Here is a 16,246-nt window from a genome sequence, read left to right as displayed (position 1 = left end):
CAACTTAGCAAGATCTTGTTTCAAAATAAAAAATAAAAAAGGGCTGCAGATAGAATGTCCCTGGGTTCACTCCCCAGTATCAAATAAAATTAAAAATTTTTAAACATAGTAGAAACCCACTTGGCTGGAGGTGTAGCTCAGTAGTAGAGCATGCCCTTGGTATGCACAAGGCTCTGAGCTCAATTCTCAACACCCAAAATAACTAAGAAGAAAAAAAAAAAACTCTCCCAATTCCTTTCTTTTCTCTTTTTTTTTCTTGTGGTACTGGGGATGGAACCCAGGGACACTGAACCTCTGAGCTATGCCCAGCCCTAGTTTTTATTCTTCATTCTGAAAAAGGATCTCATCACGTTGTGGAGGCCTCACTGAGTAGCTGAGGCTGGCTATAAGCCTGCAACCCTCCTGTCTCAGCCTCCCAAGTACTAGGATTACAAATTTGTGTGTGTGTGTGGGGGGGGTACTGGGGTTCCTGGAAGCCCTTCTACCTCCGGGCTACACTCCCAGACCTATTTTATATTTTTTATTTGGAAACAGGGTCTCTTAAGCCAGAGAGGCTGGCTCCTGTCTCTGCCTCCCAGGTGTGAGGATTACAAGTGTGTGCCACCACGCCCGGCTAGGATTACAAATTTCTGCCACCATGCCTGGCTGACGTGTGTGTGTGTGTGTGTGTGTGTGTGTGTGTGTGTGTGTGTGTGTGTTTTGTGGTACTGGGGATGGAACCCAAAAGCGTTCTACCTCTGGGCTATACTCCCAGACCTATTTTTCATATTTTATTTGGAAAGAGGGTCTCACTAAGTTGCTGAAAGCCTGACTAAGTAGCCGAGGCTGGCTTCAAACCTATGCGATTCTCCCGTCTCAGGATTACAAGTGTGCGCCACACGCCCAGCCTGGCTTTATTTTTAAATAAAAGAAAAGGTTGTTGGAAGCAAGTACATCAACAAAGAGAAAAAAAAATCTTTCCCTTCCTAAAGCTATGGCAAAATCTAGCTCTCTGGGCGCATATATTTTAACTTCTACACGGGTCATGGTGGCGCACGCTTGTCATCCCCGCGCTTGGGAGGCGGAGACAGGAGGATCACGCAGGTTTGAAGCCAGCCTCGCTGGCTTAAAAGACCCTGTTTCCAAATAAAATATAAAAATAGGTCTGGGAGTGTAGCCCAGAGGTAGAAGGGTTTCCAGGAACCCCAGAAGCACCAAAAAAAAAAAAGTAACCTCTACCATCTAGGTAGAAATGTCAGATGTACATTAAAATAGCATAATCTGTGAAATATATTTTATAATTAAAATAAAAATATTTAAAAGTGAGTTTGAGCATTTATTCAAACCACTTATCAAAGAGCTCACTCCCAGCCGGGTGTGGTGGTACATCCTTGTAATCCTAGCATTTGGGAGGCTAAGACAGGAGAATCGCAGTTCACGGACAGCCTCAGCTACTTAAAGTGAGGTCCTCTGCAACTTGGTGAGACCATTTCAAAAAGACTAAAAAACAGGGCTGTGGGTGTAGCTCGGAGGTAGAACCCCCCTGGGTTACATCCCCAGTAGCACACAAAAAAATTTTTTCCCATAAAATCAAAAAGAAGAAAACTGCTAAGATACCTGAACTCAGTCTTAATACAGTTCAAAACTGGCTATATATCAACTAATCAACCATCCCAAAGAAACCTTCACTGATTAAGTGAATTACATATACTTAAAAACTATAATATATGGCCGGGCGTGGTGGCGCACGCTTGTAATCCCTGCACTTGAGAGGCGGAGACAGGAGAATCGCGCTGGTTCGGAGCCAGCCTCGCTGGCTTAAGAGACCCTGTTTCCAAATAAAAAAGTATAAAATAGGTCTGGGAGTGTAGCCCGGAGGTAGAAGGGCTTCCAGGAACCCCAGTACCACAGGAAAAGAAAACAAAACAAAAAAACTATAATATGCTGGGCCTGGTGGTACACACTTGTAATCCCGGTACTTGGGAGGCTGAGACAGGAGAACTGCGCAGGTTTGAAGCCAGCCTAAGCATCTTGGTGAGGCTCACAGCAACTTAGTGAGACCCTGTTTCCAAATAAAATATAAAATAGGTCTGGGAGTGTAGCCTGGAGATAGAAGAACCCTGGGTTCCATCCCAGTATCAGAAACACACAACAATATTGTAACACCAAAGTTACTGTTCTATAAAAACATATCATTGACAAGATTATTACATACATTTTACATTCTAGGTGTAAAAAGTTAAAATTCTGCAGTTTCTCAGATATGCAGGATTAAGGAGCTTTACTTACGCCACCTCCAGGTCTGCGGGCAACTGGCTTTCCTTATCCCAGGTTAGTGTCTCTACTGCATACCGAAACATAATAGCAAAAAGGCTGTAAGTTCTTGCTCTCACATCTTCTGACAAATGCTCAAGAGGATCCTGAATTAAAACAGGAAAAAACGATGTCAAATATACACTGATTTCCTTTCCCATTCCGCCTCTACCTCTCAAAATACTAGGTGAGTGCAGAGGCATTCTAGCCTCAACTTTTCCTCAATAAACTTAATCCTGCACATTACAGCCCACTACGTAAGCTTTCTAAAATATTTAGATCAGAATTCCAATTTTGAATTAATTGAATCAAAACTCTCAACGCACACCAACAACTAATAAAGGCAAACTTTTTGGATGGCATTACAGAATCTTAAAACCTAACACTGCACCCACCATCTTTCTAGCTGCAACTCCTCATGCTGTTTGTAGAATAAAGAAAGGAGTGCTCTCTAAGAAAGAGCAAGCGAGCCAGGAGGGGCGGGCACGCTTGGAATCCCAGCATTCCAGAGGCTGAGACCAGAGGACTGCAGTTCACAGGCAGCCTCAGCTACTTAGTGAGGCCCTTTGCAACTCAGTGAGACCCTGTTTCAAAAATAAAGACTAAATAATACGGCTGGGGTATAGCTCAGAGGCAAAATGACCCTGGGTTCTATCCCTAGTACCGCCAAAAAAAAAAAAAAAAAAAAAAAAAAAAGCCAGGCATACTATACTGGCGCACACCTGTAAACCCAATACACGGGAGGCTAAGACAGGAGGATTGTAGGTTTGAGACCAGTCTCAGCAACTCAGCAAGTTGCTTTTAGCAACTGAGTGAGACCCTGTTTTATTTATTTATTTATATTTTTTGCAGTACGGGGATGGAACTCAGAGGCATTCTACCTCCAAGCTATACCCCCAGACCTATTTTTATTTGTTATTTTGAAACAGGGTCTCACTGAGTTGCAAAAGGCCTCACTAGGTAGCTGGTCGGTGAACCACAATCCTCCTGTCTCAGCCTCCCAAATGCTGGGCATACAAGCGTCCGCCACCACGCCTGCTTGAGACCCTGTTTTAAAATAAAAAATAGTGCAGAAGATGTAGTTTAGAGGTAGACTGCCCCTGGGATCAATTCCTAGTAACACTACTTAAAAAAAAAAAAAGAGCCGTGTGTGTTGGCGCACTCTTATAATCCCTGAGCTAGGGGGGCGGAGACAGGAGGATCGCACAGGTTCGGAGCTAGCCTGCTGGCTTAAGAGACCCTGTTTCCAAATAAAAATATAAAGTAGGTCTGGGAGTGTAGCCTGGAGGTAGAAGGGTTTCCAGGAACCCTAATACCACCAAAAAAAAAAAAAAAAAAAAGGCAAAAGTAGGACCCGGGCATGGTGATGCACACTTGTGATCTCAGCATCTGGGAGACTGAAACAAGAGAAATGCAGTTCACGGAAGCCTTAGCAACTTATGCCGTTTGCAATTCAGTGAGACCCTGTTTCAAAATAAATAATAAAACGCCAGGCATGGTGGCGCACACTTGTAATCCCCGTGCTTGGGAGGCAGAGACAGGAGGATCGCGCAGGTTCAAAGCCAGCCGCATGCACTAGCCTAGGAGACCCTGTTTCCAAATAAAAATGTAAAAATAGGTCTGGGAGTATAGCCTGGAGGTAGAAGGGCTTCCAGGAACCCCAGTAGCACCAAAAATAAATAAATAAATAAATAAATAAATAAATAAATAAATAAAAAGCAGGACTAGGGGTGTTGCTCAGAGGTAGAATACCCCTGGGTTCCTTCCACAGTACCACAAAAAAAAAAAAAAAAAAAAGGTCTCAAGGAGTCCTTGCTTATATAGACTGGGAGCTGAGCCCAGAGGTACTTTATCATGGGTTTGGCCTCCAGCACTTTCCTCCTGCCTCAGACTCCCAAAGTGCTGGGATTGTAAGTGTGCGCCACCATGCCCAGTGAGAGCCTAATTTTGTTTCTGGGCTTTATTTTTTATTTTGATTATTTTTTATTTTTGGTGGTACTGGGGATGGAACCCAGGGACATTCTACCCCCAAACTACAACTTCAGCTACACACACACACACACACACACACACACACACACACATATTTATATTTTTTTTTCTTTAAATTTTGAAACAGGGTCTCAGTGAGTTGCGGAGGGCCTCACTAAGTAGCTGAGGCTGTCCGCGAACCCGGATCCTCCTGTCTCATCCTCCCGAGCGCGGGGATGCCAGGCGTGCCCACCACGCCCGGCTCTGTGCCTGTTTCTATCACAAAGTTAATAATGGTGTTTTAGAGCTGGACGGTGGGCACGCCTGTCATCCCAGCACTCGGGAGGCTGAGACTGGAGAATAGCAGTTCACGGACAGCCTCAGATACTTAGTGAGACCCTTCACAACTTAGTGAAACCCTGTTTCAAAAAATAAGAAATAAAAGCCGGGCGTGGTGGCGCACGCCTGTAATCCCCGCACTTGGGAGGCTGAGACAGGAGGATCGCACGGGTTCGAAGCCAGCCTCAGCTACTTAGTGAGGCTCTGAGCAATTTAGTGAGACCCTGTTTCCAAATAAAATAAAAAATAAGTCTGGAAGCATAGCCCAGAGGTAGAAAAGCCCCTGGGTTCCACCCTCATTATCACCAAAAAAAAAAAACAAAAACCTCCAACTCTGAATTAAGTTTTCAGAATTTCACATGCATACTAGTGACGGCACAGCATCCACAAAACACAAAGGTCAGAGAGTCACTGCTAACAGAATGGGACTATTACCACTTTCTACATTGTAACCCAATTCTGATTTGGGAAATATTTAAGTCATAGCCAAAGCAGTGTTTTCTTAAGAAAGGTTTGGTGGAATGCCTCTTACCTCCTCTTCCTCTACTTGAGAGACGCTGAGCTCATGTTTCTGACAGCAAGGGCCCACTTTCCACGCTTCAGCATCACCACAGTCACAGAACCCTCCACCGCCTGATGTTGTCATCTTGAAAAAAATTGTAAAGTATCCAGCCAGTAAGTATTTATGAGGGCTATCAGGTTATAAATAAATAAGAATAGCAAGTACTAGGAAATAACATAGCTTCAGTGTTTTATTGCTTGAAGGGATAAAATTAAATGAAACTTCAAACCTTTCAATGTTTAAAGTTTGCTTGAAATAATCTTGTAGGCTAATCTAAGTGATTTCAAAACAAGTTGCTTTGTAGTGCTGAGTAAACTATGGATGTTTTAAACAGAATGCCTGCCTGCACGGCCTTAGTCAGGGAAATCATGAGGCTCATGAAGATTTTCCTACACGATCCTGGTTAAATTACTCGGGTCTACACAACCCAGGTGTGCTGCAACAGACTCTAGAATGATAAGATTCCTATAGCTGCTGCCCCTAGAAGACGACGCGAGGACAGAAAGTGACCAGAGGCCTGGGAATCGCTTGTTCTCCTTAGAACTATAAGATCCCTATAGCTGCTGCCCCTAGAAGACGAACGCGAGGACAGAAAGTGACCAGAGGCCTGGGAATCGCTTGCTCTCCTTCGCTAATATTCCCCAAAAGCCACTCTTGGGAAGGACAGGTAAGAGGGCTCAGGAAATACAAGAGTGGACCGCCTGGCCGCCAAGACTTCACATCTGCAGTATTCAAGAATTATCCATGCTTCCTGAAAATACTGCAATTCAAGAAATCTGGCAATAGAGAACTTATTAGTTAACAACTGCTAGGCGAGATATTCTGCTTTTCTTAAAGTACTATGAGGAAGAGTATAGATTCATTTTTTAATAAATCCTATTATATTCTGCCCAAAGTAAGTATTTGTATGTTATCTATCACAGTATCAGTAATGCAATCACCTACGTATGAGCTTTCCCAGGGATGCAGATATATCCAAGAAACATGGGTAGGCAGCCATCTGGAAAACAACAGCCCCAAACTACAGCCAAGGTACACTCTCTCCTACCAAAACACAGAACAGCCTTGAAGGAAACTGAGATTCTCTTAAAAGAAGCTGGAATCCTATTACTGATTTAGAATAAAGAGAACCTAGGAGAGTTTTGTCTTTTTTTTTTTTTTTTGGTGGTACTGGGGGTGGAACCCAGAGGCTTTCTACCTCCGGGCTATACTCCCAGACCTATTTTATACTCTATTTGGAAACAGGGTCTCACTAAGTTGCTGAGAGCCTCATTAAGTAGCTGAGGCTGGCTCTGAACCTGTGCGATCCTCCTGTCTCAGCCTCCCAAGCGCGGGGATGACAAGCGTGCGCCACCACGCCCGGCTCAACCTAGGAGAGTTTTAAGCAGCACAATTTTGTAGTTGTTTTTGTTCATTATTGTCAATACTTGGGTAAAGCAAATAAAAACAAACAGGAGAGTGTTAGTCTCACAAGGCTCTTGAACTAAGAACAAGATTATAGTCCTTTTCTACCATTTTATTTCATGATTAAAGTACAGAGTTCAGCCGGGCGTGGTGGCGCACACTTGTAATCCCAGCAATCGGGAGACTGAGACCGAAGGATCGCGGTTCGCGGACAGCCTCAGTTACTACTTAGTGAGACTCTGCAACTTAGTGAGACCCGGTTTCAAAATAAAGAATAAAAATAGGGCAGGGGGTGTAGCTTGGAGGTCAAATGCCCCTGGGTTCCACCCCCAGACCCACAAAAAAAAAAAAAAAAAAAAAAAGTACAGCGTTCTATGCAACAACTATTCCCTAACCTTTGAAACTTCACAGTCTTTCTTCAGTTCCAGGAGAAGAACCAGGAGCGGCTTAGGAACTGCTGCCCCAGATGAGGATGCTGGCGGCTCTTAGGCACGGGGCAGGGCCCTCTGACAGTGCGGTGCGTGCCTCCTAGTAAGCACTCAGGCGAGCTGCCGAGGAGCCACGGGGCGAGGCGCTGCAGTGCCCGCACCGCCTCCAACCTCCGCAGCGCGTGCTCCTCTCGGCCTCGCACGGCCACTTCCTCCTGTCCTCGGCATCTTTTTGGCAAGTGCTAGGGATGAACATACTGCTAGGCAGGGCTCTGCCCCTGAGCTAGAGCCCAGCCCTAAAGACCACTTTTTTTTTTTTGCAGTACTAGAGATGGAACCCAGAGGAATTCTACCTCCGAGCTACACCCCCAGCCCTGTTTTCTATTCTTTATTTTGAAACAGGGTCTCACTGAGTTGCAGAGGGCCTCACTAAGTAGCTCAGGCTGTCCACGAACCTGGAGCCTCCTATCTCAGCCTCCCAAAGGCTGGGATTACAAGCGTGAGCCACCACGCCCAGCTTAAGACCACAGTTTTTAAACCACTTTCCCTCAGTTTCAGTGTTAAATCTTTAGGCTTTAAAAAAAAGGTACCTAGTATAAAGCTTAATACTACAGATAGTTACTATTTGGGCATTACTAACCCTGTAGCGATGGTCTTTGTGAAGACTTCCCAAAAAGCACTCCATGCACAGAACACAAGTTGGATCAACCGCGCAGTCTCTGTGAAGTCAAGGAAGAAGCAGAGGCATACGGTGACTACACAATCTCACAACAGAGTGCTGCACACTGAGCCCATCTTAGAAAAGCAAGAATAGTGGAGTTATTTACAAAATAAATATCATTCCCAAAGATCTGGCAGGTCTTTGATCAGTGAGATCGGTTTAAAAACATGGCTTTCAGGCGGTTTGCATACTAGGAAGTCTTTCAATGCCAGAAACATTTATGGACCACATCTTAAATAAGTGAAGCTCTACAATTCCCTGAAGAGATGCAGGGTGTGAAATAGAAAACACGTTTTCCGGGCTCTCCTCCCAGTTCCTGACATAGCACCCCTAATATTCTTCTTCTTCTTCTTCTTTTTTTTTTTTTTTTGATGGTACTGGGGTTCCTGGAAGCCCTTCTACCTCCAGGCTACACTCCCAGATCCATTTTTATGTTTTTTATTTGGAAACAGGGTCTCCTAAGCCAGTGAGGCTGGCTTTGAACCTGCGCGATCTTCTAGTCTCCGCCTCCCAAGCACAGGAATTACAAGGGTGCTCCACCACGCCCGGCAGCACCCCTAAAATTCTTATACACAGAGGTACAAGGAAAATCAACTGCTAATATTTGCCCTTTGACCCCAATTCCAGACACAGAAATTCCTGAACTATAGGAAAGTCTTTTGTTCTAATAAGATGGCAGATGGCAGATGGCTTAAGCTCTTGGGCAGCCTCAGGATGAGGGCTGCTTGCCGGGGGAAACTAACTATGTGATTAGAGTCAACTTTCAGCTAGGCGTGGTGGCACATATCCGCAATCCCAGTACTTGAGAGGCTGAGACAGGAGGATCACAGGTTTGAGGACAACCTCAGCAACCACTTGGAAGACCACTTCAAAACAATTTTTCTTTTTTTTTTTTCTAGTGGTACTGGGATTAAACCCAGAGGTATTCTACCTCTAAGCTACACCCCTCATTCTTTTTTTTTTTCCTCTTTATTTTGAAACAGAGTCTAAGTTGCAGAAGGCCTCACTAAGTAGCTGAGGCTGGCCACAAAACTGTGATCCTCCAGTCTCAGCCTCCCAAATTACAAGTGTGAGCTATCACACTCAGCTCAAAAATTTTAAAGAAGGGCTAGGGTGTGGTTCGGAGGTAGAACGCCCTTGGGTTCAATCTCTAGTACCACCAGGAAAAAAAAACCCAGTACCACACACAAATATACATACATACATGTAAACTTTCACTCCAACTTTCCAGAAAAAGGAGATGAAAGCTGAGTTATTATGAATAGCCAGTAACATAAGCCATCAATCCACCAATTAATCGTGAGGCCTCCGTAATTCACAAGGACCAACTCAGAAGGTCTCAGATTGATCGATCCAGGGACATGTCTGAAAACATCTGGAGGACATGGCAGCTCTATGCCCGGCCTTCATATATATATTCTTTTTTTTTTTTTTTTTTTTTGGTGGTACTGGGGTTGGAACCCAGAGGCTTTCTACCTCCGGGCTATACTCCCAGACCCATTTTATATTTTATTTGGAAACAGGGTCTCACTAAGTTGCTGAGAGCCTCACTAAGTAGCTGAGGCTGGCTTTGGACCTGTGCGATCCTCCTGTCTCAGCCTCCCAAATGCTGGGATTACAAGCGTGTGCCACCATGCCTGGCTGAAGCATTCTACTTCTGAGCTATACTCAAGCCTAGATTGATTTTGAAACATGTTATATATGAACCTCTGGGTTCAAACCCCAGTGTGTGTATGTGTGGTGGGGGTGAGGAGAGGAGAGAGTTCCGAAGCAAAAGTGAAGCGGCCCTATGTACCTATGTGCACCCTGTGCACTGTAGCAACAGTTGCCTGTTAACTGGCTGCTACAAGAGTCGATACATGAAGATGTAAAATCCAGAACAGAGGATTTTTCTGTGTATAATGGTGGATAACATTCTCGAAGTAGCCAGCCTCGGTGATAACAATCCTGTAATCTCAGTACTTGGGAGGCTGATATAGGAGGACTGAAGATTCAAGTCCAGTCTCAGCAATTTAAGCGAGATCTGTGTCAAAATATAAAATTAAAAAGAGCTCGGGGTGCAGCTCAGAGGCAGAATCCCCAGTACCAAGAAAAAAAAAGAAGAAAAAGAAAAATTCAGTCCATTTTCCATTTTACTACATATGAGTGAGAAATCCGCCACAGGCCAGTCTTTAGGAGAGAGCGGGCAAGTGAAATAGCTGGCTGAGAGCCAAGGCTGCTGCCACGCCAAGACGTGTGCGCTCTGGTGCCCACCCACGGTCCTGCCACCTCGCTTTCTTGACCTTTGGTATTTCCGACGGCCAGAACCATGTCTGAACACATCGGACCACAGGACAGAACCTCTCTGTGACCTGCCCTCCGTTCACGGGTGCCTTTTCCATTCGCGCAGGTTCAAAGCTAGCCTCGCTGGCTTAAGAGACCTGTTTCCAAATAAAAATAATATAAAAACAGGTCTGAGAGGGTAGCCTGGAGGTAGAAGGCTCCTGGGTTCCACCCCAGTACAACACACACACACAAAAAAAAAACCCAAAGGACAGTTTGGAGATCTTCCGTATGTGCCAAACCCTCCACGCACCTGGAGGGGCATGCCCAGAGATGGCGGACGTTTCTCTCATGCCTTACCCATGCACCTCTTCAGCTGTGTCCTTCTTAACAGCCTTTATAATAAACTGCTAACTGTTTCCCTGGGTTCTTCCATCCACTCTGGCAGATTAGCGGGAACCTGACCAGAGGGTGTGTGACTTGGAAGCGTGGATGGCTGTGTGACCCCACTGGTAGCCAGCTGGGCAAAGTTTGGAGGCTCCAGACCATGATGCCTGGCCTCTGTGGCGGGAGCAGTCTGGTGGACCGAGTTCCCAGGGCATAAGAGTAGATAAGGACACATCTGGTGTCCACTGCTCCACAGCTCTCTGCTTGCTTGCTGGTGGGAAGAAATCGCTGGCATTTTGGGGATCACAGCTGTGACCTGTCTTGCAAGCATATAACAGGAGAAACAGCAACTAAATGTGGGTCTGTAGCCCTGGCGATTGAGCCCATCCTACCTCTGAGCTACATCCCTAGCCCTTTTTGTAATGTCTATTTTGAGACAGGGTCTTGCTAAGTTGATGAGACACTCTCAACTCCTGGCTGCGAGTGTCCTCAATCCTGCAATCCTCCCGGCTCAGCCTCCAAAGCACCGGGATCACAGGTGTGCACCGCCACACCCGCTTCAGAGCTGGTTTCAGCTGTCTAGCTGCAGGCCAGGCACTTCGCCCTCTGAACTTCAATTTCTGTAGGATGCTAATTATCCTAAGAGACTATGGAAGGACTCACATGATTAAGTAGAAAATGACTAGGTCAAGTCTGGTGTCTCAGCAAACATAAGCAACTTTCGTTTGTTGAAATAAAGTTGGGGCTATGATAAAATAACTGTCTAAAGTAGCTCCCTCTCCTCCCCGGGAAACGATCACACAAAGCAGACAAAAGACAGAAGGGCAGCTCTCTTCAGGCACCAAACAGGCAGCACAAAACCGCAACAACTAAGAAGGGAAGGTCGCGTGCGCTTGACTCGTGGTGGCAGTGACATCCACTCCATCTGTGGTACCGAGAGCCAAAGTGTGAGCGTGCAGGAAGGGCCCCTTCGCAGAGACAAGATCCGTGTGCAGGCCAGATAAGAAAGTTAACGCTGCACATCGAGACACCAGAGGGGTGGATGTGGCACAGCCGCGGATGGGAAGGGAGAGCTCACCGCATCAACAGCCAGCACCTCCTGGGTTTAGGGTGGATCCCGCAGTCCAGGCTGCCATGGGACTGAGAGGACAAGCACCTCGCCAACAGTGCTCGAGGGCTTCCACGTTCAGTACAGTCCCCCCAGCTGAGCGCGGGCAGGCTGGCACCAAAAGGGTAGCTGCACCTAAACAGCTCAAGACCCCCATGGACGCGATCACCGCAACACCCAAGCAGCAGCTGCACACGGAGGGAGAGCAGACCCAGGGCTTTTGAACACTGGCAGCATGCTCCTTGATAAGTATGTGAATGTTTTGGGGGTTTTGTGTGTGTGTGGTACTGGAGTAGAACCCAGAGGCTTTCTACCTCCGGGCTATACTCCCAGACCTCTTTTATACTCTATTTGGAAACAGGGTCTCACTAAGTTGCTGAGAGCCTCACTCAGTAGCTGAGGCTGGCTCTGAACCTGTGCGATCCTCCTGTCTCAGCCTCCCAAGCGCTGGGATGACACGCGTGCACCACCACACCTGACCGAATAAGTATGTGAATGTTTATTTTACAATTGCTTTTAAAAGTACACACAGCCGGGCGTAGTGGCGCACGCTTGTATTCCCCGCGCTTGGGAGGCAGAGACAGGAGGATCGCGCAGGTTCAAAGCCAGCCTCGCTGGCTTAAGAGACCGTTTCCAAATAAAAAGTATAAAATAGGTCTGGGAGTGCAGCCTGGAGGTAGAAGGGCTTCCAGGAACCCAAACCCCAGTACCACCAAACAAACAAACAAACAAACACAGTGCACACAATTTGGACTTCTAAATGCATTTCATAATTTTACAATAAAGATTTTAAGACAGAGCAAAAGAGAAGCAAACCCAAGAATGTCGGCAAGAAAAGTGCCACGGCTAACCTGCAAGAGTATGTGGGCTCCCCTACTTTAAAAACACGGCCACAAAGACGAGGAGGTTTGTTTGCTTGCTCGAATTTTGGAAACCCAAACGCAGGGTCCTCGCCGCAGAGGTACCATTCCATCGGCGCGAGCAGGACGTGCTGGGCCAGCATGTCTTCCTTCTGTGGGGAAGGGTTGGGGCCCCTGCAGTAGATCTTGGGGACACAATGGGCTAAATGCTGGTACACCTCTCTAGTGAGGTCAGTTGCTTGGAGCCATTTCTTGAAAAAAAGAAAGAAAGAAAAAGTTTTAAACAATGTCAATAAAATGCTAATTTGAACAATTACACTCAATTTTTTTTTTTTTTTTTTTTTGCAGTACTAGGGATGGAATCCTCCAAGCAGCAACACCCCTAGCCCTATTTATTTTTTTATTCTTCACTTTGAAATAAGAGTCTCACTGAGTTGCAAAGGGCCTAAGTATAAGTTTTCTTTTAGGTACAAAAAGAATGACAAAAGAGCTGTATTTGTTTACAACACTCACTACTGTATATTAGATACTTAATCTATTAAGATGCCAAGTATTTTAGAATTCTACTTTAAAGTCTAACTAAAATTAAAATAAAACAAGCCAGGCGTGGTGGCGCATGCTTGTAATCCCCGCGCTTGAGAGGCAGAGACAAGGAGGATCGCACCGGTTCGAAGCCAGCCTCACTGGCTTAAGAGACCCTGTTTCCAAATAAAATATAAAATAGGTTAGGAAGTACAGCCAAGAGGTAGAAGGGTTCCATCCCCAGTACCACCAAAATAAATAAATAAACAAATAAATAAATAAATAAATAAAATAAAACAAGCCCTTTCCTCAAAATGATTAACTTTTCGGGGGGTACTAGATATTGAACCTAAGGGTATTCTACTGCTAAGCTATATCTCCAGCCTATTTGTTTATCTATTTTATTGCGGTACTAGGGGTGGAACCCAGGGGCACTTTACCTCAAAGCTACAACCCCAGCCTGATTTTTTTTATTCTTTATTTTGAAACAGTGTCTCACTGAGTTGCAGAGGGCCTCATTAAGTAGCTAAGGCTGTCCAGAACCAGGATCCTCTAGTCCTAGTCTCCTGAATGCTGGGATAAGAAGTGTGCTGGGATTACAAGTGTGTGCCACCATGCCCAGCCTTTTTTATTTTCTATTTTAAGACAAGGTCTTACTAAGTTGCCCGGGCTACTTCTGAATACCCTGGGATCACAGGTGTGTAGCACCAGGCCTGGCTCAAGATGACCCTTGACGTAACCTAAGCAGTACAGAGAAATCGTCACAAGAAGCCTTTACGTAAGACACTAGCCACTGGGCTCGTCCAACCTCTTTCTGATGCTCTGCTCAGATGATACTCTGATTGTGGTACGGTTCTCACGTCAGTTTGCCTACAGGAAGAGCATACAGTGAGCACGAATAGACAATGCACTGTTACTATTTCTCAACGATAATAAACAAGTTTATAGCCAGACATGGTGGCACACAGCTATGATCCCAAGGCTTGGGATACTGAGAGCAGAGGATCCAGGGTCGAGGGCATCCTCAGCAACACAGCGAGACTCTGAGCAACCTAGTGAGAACCTGTTTCCTAAGAAAAATGAGAAATGGCTGGGGGTGGAGCTTGGAGCTAGAACGCCTCTAGGTTCAATCTCCACCGCCACAAAAAAAGCCAAGTTTGAATATGTCAGTCACTATCAGTTATGCCTTAATTTCCTGATCCACCTAGCTCTACAGCCCTTTCACCTTTGCTCTCCCTACAAAAACCAAAAACCCACTTTTGTCTGTATTCCAAATCTTTATGTCCAAATACCTATTACAATTATACCTGCATATCTCACAGGTACCAACTCAATATATTCAAAACTCAACTTATGCCAGGCATGATGGCACAAGTCTGTAATCCCAAAACCTCACAGGCTGAGGAGGTTCGCAGGTTTGCCGGTTCGCCACCAGCCTCAGCAATTTAGTGAGGCCCTCTGCACTTTAGTGAAACGTTGCTTCAAAATGAAAAAATAAAATAGGGCTCAGGGTGTAGCTCAGAGGTTTAACACTCCTGGGTTCAATCCCCAATACCTCCCAAACTGGATGCATGAGTCTCCACCCCACCCAAATCTGATCCTCACCATTTCCCTGTTAGCATCTACCAAGGCCAGAGAAGAAATTTTTTTCTTTATTCCTTACTCCAACATCCAATTAATCATCGTGTCTTGCCTATTAGAATCCCTAGGTATCTTTTTTTTTTTTTTTTTTGGTGGTACTAGGGTTCCTGGAAGCCCTTCTACCTCCGGGCTACACTCCCAGACCTATTTTTTTAACTTTTTTATGTGGAAACAGAGTCTCTTAAGCCAGCGAGGCGATCCTCCTGTCTCCGCCTCCCAAGCGCAGGGATTACAAGCGTGCCCACCACGCCCGGCCCTAGGTATCTCTTGATTCTATTAATCCATCACAGCTCCCTCCTCCACTATTCTGGGTTCCAGTCCCTCGCCCTCCATCAGCCAGGGCAGGGCAACAGATCCCAAGTGGGGTCCCCACCGCGCTTGTGCAATCTAGTTTCTAACCTCACTGCATTTTTGGTAAAATGCCAATCTGCTCATCCAGCTTCCTGTGACACTGAAGTCATTTCCCTGATGCCCAACCGCGATGTGGCTTCGCTGCGTCTCCAATCTTCTCCCGCCCTGCCCTACACTCTCCGCTCTATAAAGCTACGGCTACTCATCCTTTAGGTCAGTTTGTTTCATGTCCTGTAAGACGTCCTCTCAGCCCATTCCCCACCCCACCTCCTATAGAACGCGGCCTCACCCGGCATTTAGGAAAACTGTTAAGAGAATTGCTATAGATATGTTTACACTGCTTGCTACTGCATAACGCTGACGTTCAGAAACAATGCTCCATGTGACTTGAATAAAAGCGAGAAAAGGCCTGCGGCACGCTCAGATGCGGGTCCTGACACTCAAAGGCCTGCGGCACGCTCAGGTGCGGGTCCTGACACTCACCCCGAAGCCCAGATGGAGCACACAAGCCTCCGCAGCCCTGCCGCGGTGCCCGAGGTAGAGGCCAGTCCCTCAGCCTCTTCACCCGTCCCCTCTGGCAACTGCGCCTATGTATTTATTTGTTCCCCTTACTGCTCTGTGTAACTCACAAGCCATTTGGCTTTGTGTCAAGTGAAAACTTAAAGTCAGAAACATGAAATAAAATGATTCACTTCTATTAAAATGCAGGTAGCTAAACTGTAATGCAACTCCGAGAGCCAACATTCACCTAGACTACTGAGATCCCAATAATATCCTTGCTTCTTGTTGATTTTTTTTTTTTTTTTTTTTTTTGGTACTAGGGGTTGAACCCAGGGGTGTTCTACCTCCAAGCTACACACCCAGCCCTATTTTAATTTTATTTTGAAACAGGGTCTTGCTAGGTTGATAAGCGCCTTAGTAATCCTCGAGCTGGGAGGCTGAGACTGGAGGATTGCAGGTTCAAGGCCATCCTCAGCAACTCAGTGAGAACCTGCTTCAAAATGAAACAATAAAATAGTCCTGGAAGTGTTGCTCAGAGGTAAAATGCCCCTGGGTTCATACCCACCTTGCCCCAGGAGCATGTTCAAGCAATGTGTAACACAGTAAGTCAAAGTAAGGTATTCATTTTAACTATTACTTGTACAATCTTCAGCCCACATCCTTCTAAAAAGAACACAGATTTTAAATATTCATGAGATGGCATACATTAACTTTTTAGTCATTTCCCTGATTTAGAGAACTTTTACTTAAAATCTAAACATTTTGTTCATTAAGAGACTAAATAGAAGTTTATAACTGAAAACAGTGAATTTTCACCCAAAGGTTCAAATATATCTTCCAAACATTACTAACTTTTGTTTGCTTTACATAAATTAAAGGAAGATACTAAATTGCCTT

The 16,246-nt window shown here is 45.5% G+C and overlaps 1 protein-coding gene across 5 annotated transcripts in view; it reads right to left on the bottom strand.

Annotated features, from left to right (window-relative positions):
* The window catches only part of UBR2 (ubiquitin protein ligase E3 component n-recognin 2), a gene marked incomplete at both ends in the record, with an annotated part of 117,362 nt that overhangs the window by 95,559 nt on the left and 5,557 nt on the right, over positions 1 to 16,246 (bottom strand). For all 5 annotated transcript variants that reach the window (XM_080699687.1, XM_080699688.1, XM_080699685.1 and 2 more), the window contains 4 exons: positions 2,269 to 2,399; positions 5,135 to 5,248; positions 7,637 to 7,715; positions 12,326 to 12,585. In XM_080699687.1, the coding sequence (XP_080555813.1) occupies positions 2,269 to 2,399; positions 5,135 to 5,248; positions 7,637 to 7,715; positions 12,326 to 12,585 (584 nt within the window). The remainder of the gene's footprint in view (positions 1 to 2,268; positions 2,400 to 5,134; positions 5,249 to 7,636; positions 7,716 to 12,325; positions 12,586 to 16,246) is intronic.

The sequence above is a fragment of the Muscardinus avellanarius genome (assembly GCF_963383645.1).
Source record: "Muscardinus avellanarius genome assembly, chromosome: 8".
NCBI classification, from domain to species: domain Eukaryota; kingdom Metazoa; phylum Chordata; class Mammalia; order Rodentia; family Gliridae; genus Muscardinus; species Muscardinus avellanarius.
The sequence above is the reverse complement of the archived record's forward strand: the minus strand, read 5'-3'. Positions and strand labels throughout refer to the sequence as shown.